The sequence below is a fragment of the Pteropus alecto genome, unplaced genomic scaffold (assembly GCF_000325575.1).
Source record: "Pteropus alecto unplaced genomic scaffold, ASM32557v1 scaffold89, whole genome shotgun sequence".
In the NCBI taxonomy this organism is placed as follows: Eukaryota; Metazoa; Chordata; class Mammalia; order Chiroptera; family Pteropodidae; genus Pteropus; species Pteropus alecto.
This window is the reverse complement of record NW_006443130.1, coordinates 1,771,957-1,787,052: the sequence shown is the minus strand read 5'-3', so window position 1 is coordinate 1,787,052 and position 15,096 is coordinate 1,771,957. Positions and strand designations below refer to the sequence as shown.

The following is a 15,096-nucleotide window of genomic DNA, read 5'->3' as shown; positions in this document are numbered from 1 at the left end:
GATGACACAGGACCTGCCTCTCCACGAGAACTCCGTCTGAGTGGTAAGAGATGAGACGGGCGGTCCTGGCTGATTCTGGAGCCACCCCCACTGCCACTGCGGCCCGGGGGGGTGCCCCTCACACCCCCACCTGCTGCCTGGAAGTCGCTCTGGCACAGAGTTCCCGCCTACGAAGCTGGGTAACTGACCAGGGAAGGCGAGAGCTGACGCACAGCCACCCTGGCCCACGGCACTGCTGCAGGGACCCAGGGCAGGGCTGTTTATCCCCCATGCCACTCACTGGCAGCACAGGGCCTCATCCAGCCACAGGACCAATTGTCCTTCCCAGGATCAGAGGCAGGAAGGTCCCTCAGCTGCCAGCGCTGTGCTCACGGTGGTTCACACAGAGACAGCAGATCCAGCAGCAGCCACAGTACTGGTGTATCAGCTGACCCAGCCACCCGTGGGCACTGAGGCCTCATCTGTCTTGTTTACTGTTGTCCCCTGTGCCCAGGACAGTCCTAGCACCGAGGAGTACCCCCAAAGAACTGGACTCGAGTGAATGAAGGCTCTAACCTCTGTCCAGATGTGACCCCTCTGGGCAGCCATCCCTGGCACCCCCACAAAGGCCTGGGCTTCCCTGCCCTGACCGCACACGCAGAGCAGGCCACCGTAGTGTCCAGGGGGATGCTGGCAGCGGTCTCGCTGAGTACAGGAGACTCAGCTGTCCCCAGGCCTGTGTCTGTCGGCCTCCAGAAGCCCAAGATTGGGCCCAGAGGTTCGAGAATGGCTTGAGACCCAGGGCCTGACGGCTGAGCTGACCCATAGGTGAAGAAGGGGCTAGGGTGACCTCAGATAAGAGAAAAGCCAGTGAGAGGGTGGGGGCCTGGTAGCCCAGGCCTGGGAGATGCTCCCCACGGCTGAGGATCTGCACAGAGATCACAGAAGCAAGACAAGGGGCCCCGACCAGAGTCCAGACCACGTGCTGGGGGCAGCAGCATGGGGCGCGGCCCAGCCCTCCCCAGGAGCCGCGTGCGGCCTACCTCCAGCTTGCGGGACACGAGCGTCAGGGCCGTGGGGTCCAGGTTGGAGGCTGCCAGCACCTCGCTGAACTGCACCTCCTTCCTCTCCACGGCGGTGCTCAGCGCCTGCAGCTTGCGCTCCAGGACCAGGTTCTTGAAGCCGGCCTTCTGCTGCACCTCCAGGACGGCCGCGGTGAACCTGCGGTACAGCTCGTCCCGCTCCTGCTGCACCTGCAGACGGGCGGTGGGGGGGTCACACGGCGCTCCTGGGGCCTCTCGCGGCAAGAAGCCCCTCGCCCTCTGCTCCGTGCCAGGACGCCCTACAGCAGAGCCAACACCTTCTCGGTGTCGGCTACACCGGTGCCACCCGCGGGCAGGCGAGTCTGCGTCTACACCAGAGCCCACACCCCCACTCCGTGACAGAGCGCAGCTATCCACACCTGTCGAGGAGGAAGAAACACTGGCTGGACCCTCCGTAGGACGCTGTCTCAGGAAGCAACAGGGCTCACTGGCAAGGCCTGGAGAGGCCCCAGGTGGACCTGACCCTAGGTTGGAGCAGTGGGCTCAAGACGGACACGGGCAACAAACTCTAGCAGGTGGTGTTTGGGGGGCCTCTTGGGGACTGACCTCCTCTGCCCCTGGTCCCAGAAGCCCAAGTCGACGTGCCCCACAAACAGATCTAGAGCACAGCCCTGGAGCCAACTGCCTTTCAATCAACCGTATCTTTCATCTCCTGTTACTGTTAACTGTGGAAAAACCAGGACTCTATAGAAATGTGAAAAGTGAACACCCTTTGACCCCGCCTCCCAGAGGCTGCCAAGCGAACATCTGCTGTGACTCCTTTGCTCGGCCCGTTCATCAGCCTGCAGGCCCTTCGTAGGCATCTCTGAAGAAGCCTAATCTAGGTCTGACATGATGGACGTCCCTGCACGTGTATGGGACGGAACTGGGCCCAACCTATCATCGTCCTATGCGGCTGTGAATTTCAGTAGGTGAGTGAAAAAGCACGCTGCCCGCGCCACAGCTCACGGAGATGGCAGACCCCGCAGACGGCACGGGCGCAAGGAGGGCGTCCCTGCCTCACCAGACACCTCAGAACCGCGCGTCTGGGAGACGCTTCCACCCAGCCACGTCGGCGAGGTTCTGCGGTGCGTGCGGGTGGGAGGAGGCCTCGTGGGCCCTGTGCGCGACGAGCTCAGAACAGCCCTCTCAGCTGCCTCTGCTTGAAACCCGAATGCGAACCTCCTGGCCCAGTAATCCCACTGCGAGGAGGGGACTTTCCTGAGATGGTCACACAGCTGCACACATTGTAGTGGTGACGCCAGTAACAGCGAGGGACTGAAGCAGCTGTCCCTCACGGGACCGGCTCAACGGACGAGCACTCGCCGGGGAGCAAGAAATGGATGTGAGGACAAAGCCACATTGCAGGTGCCACCTGGGGGCATTCCAGGGGTGACCCCACTCTCCGTGAAGCACGAAGCCACAGCTACATGAGGACACAGGAGGAGGCCTGGGGGACTCTGGAAGCCACCACCCCTTGTGAGGACCAGCACGGGGCAGCAGGAGGGCCTTCCCGCTTCCTTACAGACCCAGGAGTCCGTGAGCCCACAGTGTGTGCGTGACAGGACTTAGAAACGTGTACGTGGCAGAAAAGATGCTACCTCCATGACCGTCAAGGGGTGGGCAACCTGTTCCCCACCAGGGAGCCCACCCGAGACCCCAGGCCACCTACAGGACGTGCCACAGGCCTCTGCGTCTTGAGGGCAGAGGGGCAGGTGGTGGGGCCTCCCACTTCCGAACCCAGAAGCCCGGCCCGGCGTGAAGGCCTTCGAGAAGCAGACAGGCAGGCACCAGGGAGGGCCCCTCTGCGCCTGGAGCCCGGCCTGCGGGCCACTCACCTGGACGAACCGCTGCTCCAGCACCTCGTGCTCCCACTGCAGGGCCTTGAGCTCCTTCTCCGTGACTTTCAAACGTGCTTTTGTGCACTGGAGAGAAAAGAAGGTGGGGGCAGGAAGCACTCAGCATTCGGGCAGCCACGTAATCGTAATGTGGGCCCCCAAGAGGTGGCAAGGCCAAAAATAACAACCAGAAAGAACAGGCTCAAAGGCATAAGTGGCCCAGTCCCACGGGACGCCTCTCACAGCACACGGGCTGCAGCCCCAGTCCAGGGTTGGGCTGCAGCCCCAGTCCAGGGTCGGGCTGCAGCCCCAGTCCAGGGTCAGACCCCTCTCGCCGGGCCCTGGGCCTCAGCCGTGGGTGGGCTGACGGCCCTTCTCTCCAGAGCCAAGGGTGAGTTCGGCAGAAACTCACCACCAGGATCTGCTTGTCCCTCTCATGGTTCCCGAGCCTCTTCTGCATCTCGTTCATCTCCTCCCGAGCCTTCTGCAAGGGGTCTGCCAGGCGCCGGTTCTGCATGGACACCTCCATCATCTCCTTCTCCAGGTGGTCCTCCTTCTTCCGCATGTCCTCCATCTGCTCCTGTCAGCACAGGTCGGGTGCGGGAGGGCTCAGCAGGCAGCCTTAGGGCCTGCGGCCCCCCCTGCCCCAAGACCGTGCCTGCCGGCGGCTCACATGCGGACCACCGAGATCTGATTTATGTGTAAACACAGAGTGTTCTGCACAATTTTAACTTATTCTGAATTTTCCAAAATGTAGTTCCATGAGATGTGTTCAGGATGCCCCAAGGGGCATTGTGGGAACCCTATCACTGCCAGCACTTGGGTGACAATGATGCCTGCCTGTGCCGCGTGCTGCAGCCCCACTGCGGTCTGCCCGAGCCCGTACCCATCGGCTACAGGTGAGGCAGTGTCCTGACTGCTCTCAGCTACGGGCACAGAGAAGCTGCCTCACCCGTGAGCTTCAGTCAAGGGCACTGAGGGGCATTATCAGTATTTTCACAGGCGGGGTGCTGGGTCTGACGGGTCGGGAGCTGTCGGCACACCAGCCCGGCCCGCGCAGCACCTTGAGGGAATTGATGAGGGCCAGGTTGTTGAGCGTGATGTCGTTGTAGTAGTTCTTGATGTCGGTGAATGCCTCCTCGTGCCGCTGCATAAGCATGTTGATCTGGCCGTTCTTCCTCTCCTCCACCTCGTGGATCTCGGTCTTTCTCCGCAGGTCAAGCTCATCCCGAAGCATCTTCATCTTCTTGTCGTACTTGGCCTCGATTTCTGCAAGGCGGCAGCCAACAGCGCAGCTCAGCAGGTGCAGCGCAGCTGGGCCCGTGCTACCCAACAAGCCGCTCCCGGACAGAGGCCGTGAAGCAAGGCCTGCCGCAGAGCGGGTGGGCTGAGGCGGAGTGCTTTCCCACGACGCCCACAGAGGACACGTCCAGCCCACACCGCCATCCGCTGTCCTCTGCCTGTGGCTGGCGCTGCTGACCAAGCCCTGCATGGGGCTTCTCAACAGCTGAGCATCCACTGACCCTAGTGGTACTAGCCACGGTCCAAGGGCTCAATTATTAACCAGACAGACTTCTGAGATGGAGCCTCCTCAGGCCAGGACCCCTGGAAAAGACCACCCTAAGAACACTGCCCACGAGACTGAGTAACCAGCATCTGCTCCTGGCCACCGGTCTGGGTGGTAACCACGGCCCCCAGCTCCCATGGAAGGTCGCTGCGCCAGGGCTCTGATGGCCTGTCGCCTTGCACACCCTTTTCTCCCTGCACACCTGGCCTGAGCCTTGCGCTCACAGGCCCAGCGGTGATCTGCCTTCTGATGGCTCCGCCCCACCTCCCGCGCCACCTCCCGCGACACACGCGTGAGACACTGACCTCGCACTTGCCTTTCAAAGTCGTTCCGCATTCTAGTGACCTCCTCAGTGTGTTTCTGCAAAGGCAGAAGCAGGACATTACTAGGCGACAGAGAGGGGCTGGCCCTGCTCCTCACGGTGCAGAGTCAGGCTCAGTACACCCCATGTGGCTTCCAGTGGGTGCCATCCCCTCGTCTCCAAGCTCATCGGCCATGCCCAGAACAACATGGATAGGGGGCCTCCGCATTTCATAACTCACGGCCCTTGGCTAAAGTCGCCTCTGAGGTTCCGAGAATGTTAACGGACATTCCAGGCACTGACCACACACGGCCCCCCGCCTGGCCCCCTGCGGGATGGAGGGTGCCATCTGCACAGACCTGCAGGCTCTCTCCAGGTGCCTGCTGACCGACTTTAGCTAGAGCTCAGAGCAACGTTAAAAATCATTTCAAGACAATTACTATATAAAAATTCTGAATAATTTTTTTTTTTACAGTAGAAAAGTAAAGTTTTATTAGAAGGGTAAGTACACTTCCAGAAGTGGAAGTAGGCCTGAGCAAGAGAAGGATGGCTCAAATGGCCCTAATTATTTTTTAGAGTGACATTTCTACACAAAAAGGGCACTCTGGCCACATGCTGCTGCATGGCTTCGGGTGAGCAGACAGCCTCACACCGCCGGGGTCACTGGGAACCAGCCCTTTGTGTGCTTCCATCAGGAAGGATGCTTGAAGGTCCAAGACTTGCACTCCCTTCGTCTCCGGTGCGAAGTCTGTGACGTTACTGAGCTTTCCCAGATCCCTTTGAGGCTCAGCTGCCTTCACAAAGTATTCTCAGCCTGCAGCCAGGAAGGGCCTTTGAAACCCAAAGTCAGACACATCCTCCTTCTGCCCAAACCTGCCACAGGCCCCCGGCTCAGCCAGGGTCAATGCCCCCGTCCTCCAGACCCCTCGCTCCTCTAGGCCTTTGCATGGCCCACTACCTATCCCTTCTCCTGGCCTGGTCCCCCCAGCCTGGCTCAGCCCCTCGTGCCTTTGCCCAAAAGTCGCCTTCTCAGTGTGGCATTCCCAGAACTCCCTGTAGAGAAATGCAACGCCCCTCATCCCAGCAGCCCCCTGCCCCAAACATGTTCTCCCTCCAGCACTTACGCCCTGGGGTGTGCTGTGTGCACCCGACACCTCGTCTGCTCTGCTAGTGCAGTCTCCCCTCTCCAGACCATCAGCTACATGTGTCAATCCTGCTCCTTGGAGGCCCCAGAGATCAGAACAGGGCCTGGTATCTTATAGGCACTCAGCAAACAAGTGTCAGCCTCCACCTAGAACCGCCCCCATCCCCCCAGCCTCCCCCAGAATGGACCAAAGATCTCAAAAGTCAGCCAAGGACTCATAAGCCCACCTCGCATGACAAACTGGGTAGAAGCCTAGGGAATGGCATGCAGGACACTCTAATGGTTGTGTTTCCAAACACACCTGACACACACGGAGAGGGGCCCGGGGCTGGATTTGCCTCATGTGAATTTGTGGCTCAAGTCTGAGACAGAATTCTGTATTTGGCCCCCAAAGTGGGTCTGTTTGGATGCACGCTTTTTTTTTTACTATTTCAACTAATTGCCAAAATGCGGGAGCTTTTAAACAAGAATGTGAATTCCCAGTTGCTACTGAACCATCAGGAGCTCGCTGTCCCCAACAGCCAGCGGAGACACCTACCAGCCGCAGGTTCTTCACCACCACCTCGCTGGCCAGCTCCTGCTCCTTGAGCTCCGCCTTCAGCGCCCGCATGTCCTTGCGCAGCGCGCCCTCCTGCGTGCGGTGCTCCTTCTGGGCCAGCTTCATGACCACGGTGCCCTCAGCCTTCATCTCCGTCAGGTTGTTCTGATGCTCGTATAGCAGGTGCTTCACCTTCTGCTTGTAGACCTACAGGCAGGAGGAGTACCACCTACTCACCTGCACACACACGCTCAGTTGCACAGGCACACCTGCACAGGCACACACATACCTACACACATATGCTCACCTGCACACACACCCCTGCACACGCATGCTCACCTGCACACACACACCTGCACACGCATGCTCACCTGCACACACACTCACCTGCACACGCACACATGCTCACCTGCACACACTCACCTGCACATGCAAACATGCTCACCTGCACACGCACACATGCTCACCTGCACACACGCACTCACCTGCACATGCATACTCACCTGCACACACATAGCTGCACGAACAACACATACCTGCACACACATTCACTGCACACACACGCTCACCTGCACACGCATACCTGCACACATACACTCACCTGCACATGTACACACACCTGCACGTGCATGCACTTTTATAAAAAATATCTCCAGGTTCCAGTGTAAAGGACACAAACAAAGGCCCCTAAAGCAAGGAGAGGAAGTGCCCCCGCCCCCTCCAGCATCTCTGCGGTGGCCCCACTCACCTTGATCTCCACCTGGTGCCTCTCCTCGGCCTCCTCCATCTCCCGGTCTTTGTTCCGCAGCTCAGCCTTCTTCTCCTCCAGCTGCCTCCGCGTGATCTCCCAGAACGTGTGGATCTTGTCCCGCTCCAGCTGGAAGTAATTGCGCTCCTCCCGCTCACGGTCCAGCTCCTCCCGGATGCGGCTGACGTGCTCCTCCACCTGGCGGGGCATGGCAGAGTGTGGGAGGGGCCTTGGGAGGACGAAGGCTACTCATCTAAAAACATGAGAGCTATAAAAAGTTAGGAAGCCTCTGGGGACGGGACACATTCAGTAAACAGCAAAATTCTCTTGAATTTGGCCAATAATCAAAACACATTTATATCCTTTCATACACTCCTGGGAATTTATACTACAGAAATTTCTCAAAAGAACACAAGAGCTTTCTGCTCAAAGATATTAGCCACACTGTTATTAAAACAGCAAAAAAAAATAAAAAAGGAAATGATCTAATATGATTTTAAATACAGAAATGGCTGAGAAATTAGAGCATACCAACTACAAGATTATATGGCCCAAAGATATACAGAAATGAAAATAATACAGCAGGATGCAAACACATTCGCAAAATAATGCAGAATGAAAAAAAGTTCGCCTTTAAAAATATATGGTAAGCAAAAACTAAACAAATCCAGTAGACCCCTGACAAAAAGTTTGGTCCAGAGCCAACTGTCAATCAGCAAATAGGTAAAAAAAAAAATTGGGCAGGCTCCCGGTGATCTGAGCACAACCTCAGGCCACCCACTGCAGCTTTCCTCGCTGACAGCCCTTCCCCAGAGAAGACATTTCTCACTTCAAGAGAGCCAAGGAGGTAAGGTCCCCAGGTCGGGCATGACTCCCCATGAGGGAGACACAGTACCCTAGCATCCAAGTAGGACCTCAGCAGATGACAACATCTTTGCGTCAGGGACCTTTCGCGTCACTCACAGTCTAAAACAGGTTCCCCCCTACTATGATTGGCTCACATTGTTAGATTTTGCCATCATTCAATATTTAGATTTCTTATAAATATCCAGATTTCTAGCTTCTCTTAACAAATCAGAAAACAGCACGGCAGCCCAACGCCCACAAGGTAACCAAACACTGAACTGACTGCAGCTGTGCCCAGCCCCTCACCCCTCCTGGCACTGGACGCCTCCAAGGTGTTCATGCCTCGGACCTGCAATGGCGAGGCTCTGCGGACCCACCACCGCCATGTCACAGTTCCGTCTGCACAGGGACGGGAAGTAAACAGTAAGATAAGATACATCTCAACTGCTGAGGCAACGCGATGTACAACCCATTCTGCACAGACCAGCCGCAGTGACCCTCCAGAACACAAACTGGGCCCCACCACCCTCCACTTAAACTACCATTGGCTCCCTGCATGTGTGGTAAGTCCTCACTTAACGTCTTCGATAGGCTGTGACTTTAAGAGAAACGGCGTACAAGGAAACCAGTGTCACCACAGGCTGATGCCATAAACCAGAGTCCAGGCTTCCCAGCATCTCAGCCACATTACAACACGATGTCATTTGAGGGCCTGCTGTAAAATCAAGCCACTCTTAACCCCCGTCAGATGCTCACAGGCGGTCGTCAGTAACAAAGTCTGGAGGAGGCGCCACACTTGCTCTCGTGGTTTGCAACAGGCTACAGTTTTTAGGAGCCTTTTAATTAAAACTGTCATTATATAATTATGTCCTTTAGCCCTTAACTTCATCAAAATGGACAAGTAGCTTAAAATAATTCCTATTGTTTAATGGTAAATAAAATGGTAAACGAGAACACTATAGATGCATGTACTATGATAATACCTCTGTGAAGCTCAGGGGCATAAAAGGATAAGATTGAAAAGACACACAGAAATCTAAAAATAGCTTTTGTATCAGGAAAACATTCCCTTCCAAATCCCTGGCACTGTGTAAAAAAGTTATTCGATGTGGCTGCACTGCATTAAAAAAATATATGCACTGCACGTGAGAGTGCCAGTGAGGCCCACGGGGACCGGGAAGGCCAGACGGGCCTGGACAGAGTGAGGGTCACGGGGACTGGGAAGGCCAGGTGGTTCTGGACAGAGTGAGGGCCATGGGGACCGGGAAGGCCAGGCGGGTCTGGACAAAGCGAGGGCCACGGGGACCGGGAAGGCCAGGCGAGTCTGGACAAAGCGAAGGCCACGGGGACCGCGAAGGCCAGGCGGGCCTGGGCAGAGCCGCAGGAGCCCGGCTGTAGGGAGATGGACCAAGAGGCAGGGCAGGACGAGCGGGCACTTGTCTGAGAGGTTCACGGAGACAGAAGGCCAGAGACGAAGCAGACTGCCCCACCCACCCAGGGCTGGGCGAGGCGCACTGCCCGCTCACCTGCTCCTTGCTCATGTCCTCCGGAGCGAGCCCGTCAATGATCGGGGTGCCTTTGCCTTTCCCTTTCTTCCCCTTCTTTTTGGGTGCCTTCGGTTAAAGAAGAGATGACTGGGTAAGGAAGGGAGGCTCTGTGTGGTGCCCGCACCTTCTGGCTGGCTTTGTTTCCCGCCCGGGGTCATCTGGGAGCAGCGTGCCTGGCCAGGGACGCCATCAGCCTCTCACTGCTGAACACGCCCACCCGGAGCCCATCGCTCCACCTTATGGGGTCCCACCCCTAAGTGCACTCACATTCTCTGCTGACACCTGTGGAGAAGGAGACACCTCCCTTTTCAAGAGAGCGTCTCCTCCCCTGAAAGGAAGGGAGGGGCTTCGTCCCAAACACACTTCTTGACACAGGGCAGAGACTGCCTTGGTGTGGGTGCAAAATTTACTTGGCCTCAAAAGGAAGAACCCCAATGCCAGTGTCCAATGTCACCACATGGGCCATTACGCTTGGTGACCACCACAGAGAAACCTGCACAACTGTTCAGTGGCCGGGAGAAGCTGCCTGAAGGCTCCCTTCCCTCCGAGTGTGAATCTGTCCCCAGCCCCTGGACCAGAGGGCTACCTCCGCAGCAGCTCTGGTGTCCCCCCTTGCTGTCACCAACTCACAAGATGAGAGAGAAGCTTCCACCCCCTCTCACGTCCCCGATGTCGCACCCACACCTCGTCCTTCTGCCTTCACTCCCACCAACTCCCTGTGGCCCATGCTTGTGTGTCTGCATCTACGTGTCTCCGTAACATTTTTATGTTCATGAAAAAAAATTATGTGGAAATCTTAGCAAGCATGGAGAAAAAGGGAAGAGGAGAAAGAGGAAAAGAAAGAGAAGAAAAGCATGCATATCCCCGTGAGTTAATAACTGGTAGAAGCAGTTTGCTGGTCTTTTACCAGGGGATTTTCAAAGAACCACGCAGTGCAATCTTCACCCCGAATGCGCATCGGCCCCCTTTCTCACCCTGACTCCAAGCCCACCCCATCAGAGGCGTCCTGCCCACTAGTGACGCCCACCCTGCTGCACCTGCCTGGAAACCAAGGTCTCAACAACTCCTTATTGGGGGGTGGGGGGGGTTGGCTGAGGGCCCTCCTACCTGAGAGACCCGGTGGAGAGCTGGTGAGGCAACGAGCTCCCACCTTGCTGCTCAGCACAGGCCTGACTCCTCGGAGGTTCTCCAAGGAAACGGCAGTTCCCGTACCCCAGGCGCTGCCCTGGGCACCCCATGGATGCAGAGGGATCTCTAGCCACTGTGGCCCGCCTCCAGACTCTCCATCCCAGCGACTGGAGGTGCTAAGGTACCCCTGCACCCCACTGTGGGACCCTGTGAGGTCAGACCCTAGGCCCCAAAGCTCTGACTGACGGAGCCCTCCATTCCAGGAAGGGCATCGCTGGACGCGGGTTCTCCCTTCTGGACAGCTTGCCCTCGGAGCCTCGGTCGTGGGGGGAAGCGCGGGGCGGTTCTAGGACCGCCCCTGTGAACACAGGACCCTGGACGGCCCAGATCTCTCAGTACAAGTGCGTGCGGGATCCGGGAATCCGCTCTCCCCAGGGGGCTGTCCCCACGAGAGCACCAAGTCCCCAATTCCAGGGACCTAGGGACCCAGGCCTCCCCGTCCGGGGTCTCTCCGCCCGCAGGCCGGCAACCACGGCCTAACCCGGCCCTCCTCACCATGGCTCCGGACGTCCGGCCGCGCCGCGACCTACAGACCCGAGCGCCGGCGCCGCGGAAGCTGCGCCGTCTCCCAGCAACCGCTGTGAGATCCCGCACGAAATATCGAAGATCCTCGCGAGACTCCGCCCACTTCTACAGGCCCTGGCAACAGCGGGAGCGCGTCCCTAGCAACAAGCCCTGGGCCCACCCAGGGTTTACGCGAGTCCGGTAGGATTTGCTTGCAGCTGGGCATCATCCACTTTTGACTTCTCCGACGCCTCGAGACGCGTTTCCCTATGGGATGTACGTTTACACTCCCGGTCTCCCCCAATAAACTTCAGTTCCGTGAAGGGAGGAAAATTGTTTCGCCCCCTTCTTACCCGCAGTGCCCAGGACAGTACGCAGCAGGCGCTCAGTAAAGATGCCTTCAGTGAAGGAGGGAGGACAGCAATTAGATTCAAATTTGGGCTAGGACGGTGCCACTGAGCCTGACCGCACCCCCCCCCCCCCCCCCCCCTCCCCCCCTTCAGAGTCGCGCCCGCCATTGCCCATCTTGAAGATCCCTTCCCTTCTGGCCTGATGAGGATGGGAGACAGCCAAGTTTCCACAATCCTTTAGAAGTAACAGTAAGAAAGAAAAATACATTCCAGCTAGCTGCAAACTTTTGAAATCAGCATGTGTCCTCTTCACAAAAATAAACTGCTCTGCCTGAAGAGGTCCCCTGTGGGCCCTGTTCTCACCTGGGGTGGGGGGAACACCAGAAACCTCTGTCGGAGTATTCCAGACAGGCAGAAGAAACGAGAGTTACCAGGTTCCTTTCCTCACCAGTTTACAATTTCCAAAGTGAATTTCTGATCCCTGCCACCGCACTATTACCTACATGTATCACTCTGTCACTCAGAAAGCTGAGAGTTTATCATAAGCAGGTGCCCATCTTTATACATACTTATGGTTTATGGTCTTTTCTGCACTCAACTTCAGCATCTTCCTAACTAGTGGTTTTGAAGCAGGTCATGTTTTTCTCATCTGTTTTGGGAAGAAGAAGATTCTAGAAGCTTCTCCCCCTGGAGAGTTAAGATGGGGACAGAGTGTAATGAAGAAAGACAACGGCCTGAGTCTGACTGTCCCTCCCAGGGCAAAATAGCCTTATTAGCTGGGCTTGCTCAGACCTCAGACACCCACACAGTGGCCAGGATCTGAGAGCCACAGGATGAGCCTGCAGGGCTTCCTGTTTGCCCACTCCAGCCCTACCTGCACAGTGGAACTGCACTGACCCAGCTTGTATAGTCCTGAGTTTTATTTATAGCAGGCCCTGGGGCCTTTGTGAGGTCTGGTCCTGTCACTGTACCTGGGCAGCCAAGAGCCTGAGCCTCTGTGCCAGAGCAACTGGCCTGATAGGGGCCACCTCCCCAAGGCCAGGGCCTCCCAGAGGGGATTTGGCAGGCAAGACAATGCAGCCCAGTAACACAGCAGAGTAATTATTATGGTTTAACACTTACTTTGCAGACCCAAAATGCTAGGTGCCTCATGCTGATTGGCTTTTGCTTTAATTCTGGGAGTCCTGAATTAAATAAATGCATTAACAATAATTCCTTTCAGCAAAGAGGGCGAGAATCAGAGGGTTAGCTCAGGATAACCAGACAGGGTATTCATTCATCACAAACCAATAGAGTCGCTTGGTCCATCAGCACGGACGGCAGAGATGGATAATTCGGGCCACCCTGGGCTCCCGACAAGGTCCACAGCGACCTGTGCTTTTCCTATTGGATTTGAGTTCAGATTTTTTCTTTTTCAGAAAAGAGACTTTTCTTCACATCCATGGCTTAAGATACTTTTATTCAGCATCAAGCTGTGCAGCTCAGAAACCCAGATAAATGGCATCTGAGTTTCCTGAAAAATCCAGAGCAAATATTAATACCCACCAACCACTGACCATGTTGTCTAACATTTGGCTCTTCCTAACACGCACTTACTTGGTTGTCCAGGGTAACTGCCCCAGGTGGACTGCCTCGGGCCACTGGACCAGCTCAGCAGAGACCTGAGTGTTAGGATGACAGAGTGCTTAAGAAGACTAGACTCTCTTAGAGATAAATAGTCAAATATTTACCTATGAAGTGATGTCATGTGGAGGTGACCAAGAGTAAAAAAAAAACAAGATCAGCCATCATGGGAATCGCTGAATAGGGTGATGGGTACATGCGGGTTAATTGTCTTATTCTCTCTACTTTGCTTTGAAAATGTTCTTAATGAAAAGTTAAAAATAAATAAACACTGGCCCCTGGGACCCCTTTGACAAGAGTTTCTCTGAAGACATTTATTCATCTCTCAACAAGGACAATTATTAAACAATAACCACTATTACAATTACTGTGGCTGCATAATAGGTTACCCCCAAAATGTAGTGGCTTAATGTAGTGACAGTATCTGTTTTGCTCATGAATCTGCAACTCGGCCAGGACTGGATGGGGACAGGTCATCTTGGCTCCACATACCACCCCACAGGAGGTGGGGGTGGGGGGATCTCAAAGGACACACATGAGTGGCCTCTTGAGTGGCCTGGGCTGCCTCACACAGGGAGGCTGGGTTCCAAGGGAGCTTTCTGAGGGACAGCTAAATCCTCCAGGGGACTCAGCTTGGGAAGTCACAGAGCACGTCTTCAGCCATGTGCCCTGCCCAGGTTCAAGCAGGAGTATAGCTGCAGAGTGTCTTGATGGGCATGGGCAATTCTGGAAGACATGTAGAATCAGAAACATCGCTCTGACCATTTTGAGAAAATGCAATCTGCCACCCCAGCTAACTCGGAGCAACCAGTGCCCAGCCGCTGTCTACCCTCCCACCCCGCTACCCCTGTAGCTCAGCTTTGTCCCTGAGAGGCCAAATTCTCCACCTTTGGGGCGGCACAGAGGCCAGTGGCTTGCATACTGCAGGGGCTTGTCCTAGTGGGTCATGAAATCATTTTAGGCAGTTGTAAACAGCAGTTTTTGTTTTCATTTGTTTTGTACACTGAAGAAAAACGAGAATTATTAGCCTGCCTCACTGACTGAGCGTCTCAAAGGCCTTGGGCTCTGTGATCTGAGCTGGGCTGGGCGTGAGGACTTTGGAGGGCTGAAGCTGTGTGAACCACCCTGCCTTTGAGTGGGCGCCTTTCCTGCAAACACCAGGTTCATACCTGTCCTCTACCTCTGGGGGCCTTTTCCACCACATGCTGTGGACAAGTTCTTTCTCCCTGAAGCTTTTCTTCAGTTTGTTTTATTTTTGTAAAAGTGCAGACCTTGGGCTTGGATTCGGGCCTTCTGGCTTTCTGCATCTGGCTGTGCAATCTTGAGAAGGTTACCTACCCTCTCTGTGCTCAGCTTCTTCAGCTGGAAAACCAGGATCCCAACTTCCTAGGATCACTGGGAGAATTAATGAGATAGTGCGCTCCAGGGCTTGAATGAGGTCCTAGGGAAGCAAAGCAGCGTTTGGGACTGGATTGAACGGTTTGGTGCTCTCAACAAGCCCGGACACTGCCTCCGTTCCCAGGAGCGCCGTCCCTGCCAGCGCCCATCGCCTCATCTCCCGTCCCCCACCCGCGACCCCTCAGCTTCGCATTTAAACGCTCTCGCCACCACCTCCACCCCCCGTTTCTTCAGAACACCCATTACAATCTGCAGTTCTACGCTTATGGTCCCTCGTCTCTAGGGTCGGCTCCGCCTTTCCCTCTCCTTGTGCAAAGCGCGGGCTCATTGTTGGCGCCCCATAAATATCTGGGGCGGAGGGTCACAAATGGACAGCTGTCAGCGCGGCTGCGGGCAGAGCGTGCGCGCAGGGGTGAGAGGCGACCGCCAGGCCCGGGGCGGGC

At 56.0% G+C, this 15,096-nt stretch overlaps 2 protein-coding genes across 4 annotated transcripts in view; one reads left to right on the top strand and one right to left on the bottom strand.

Annotated features, from left to right (window-relative positions):
• Positions 1-815: 815 nt before the first annotated feature.
• Positions 816-11,376, bottom strand: GAS8 (growth arrest specific 8). Of its 3 annotated transcripts, none has more exons than XM_006923441.3 (9): positions 11,274-11,376; positions 9,570-9,656; positions 7,198-7,395; positions 6,450-6,656; positions 4,772-4,826; positions 3,963-4,168; positions 3,312-3,479; positions 2,900-2,986; positions 816-1,232 (listed from the first exon to the last, which is right to left on the bottom strand). In XM_006923441.3, exons 1-9 carry the CDS (start codon positions 11,274-11,276, stop codon positions 831-833), a joined length of 1,413 nt encoding a protein of 470 aa, XP_006923503.3. In that variant the 5' UTR covers positions 11,277-11,376; the 3' UTR covers positions 816-830. The 3 variants fall into 3 exon arrangements, with proteins under 3 accessions (XP_006923503.3, XP_024896576.1, XP_024896577.1); XM_025040808.1 differs by lacking the exon at positions 11,274-11,376 and adding an exon at positions 10,698-11,264; XM_025040809.1 differs by lacking the exon at positions 11,274-11,376 and having other exon boundaries at positions 7,198-7,450.
• DBNDD1 (dysbindin domain containing 1) overlaps positions 11,275-15,096 on the top strand; it is a 13,166-nt gene continuing 9,344 nt past the window's right edge. The window contains exons 1-2 of the mRNA XM_025040804.1: positions 11,275-11,483; positions 11,642-11,652. Coding sequence (XP_024896572.1) covers positions 11,275-11,483; positions 11,642-11,652 — 220 coding nt within the window. The remainder of the gene's footprint in view (positions 11,484-11,641; positions 11,653-15,096) is intronic.

Excerpts from the sequence above, each read along its gene's own strand:
- GAS8 (XM_006923441.3), bottom strand. Across the intron at positions 6,657-7,197 it reads GGCACCAGGTGGAGATCAAG|GTCTACAAGCAGAAGGTGAA; the intron begins GTGAGTGGGGCC and ends TCCTGCCTGTAG. Across the intron at positions 2,987-3,311 it reads GGGACAAGCAGATCCTGGTG|TGCACAAAAGCACGTTTGAA; the intron begins GTGAGTTTCTGC and ends TTTTCTCTCCAG.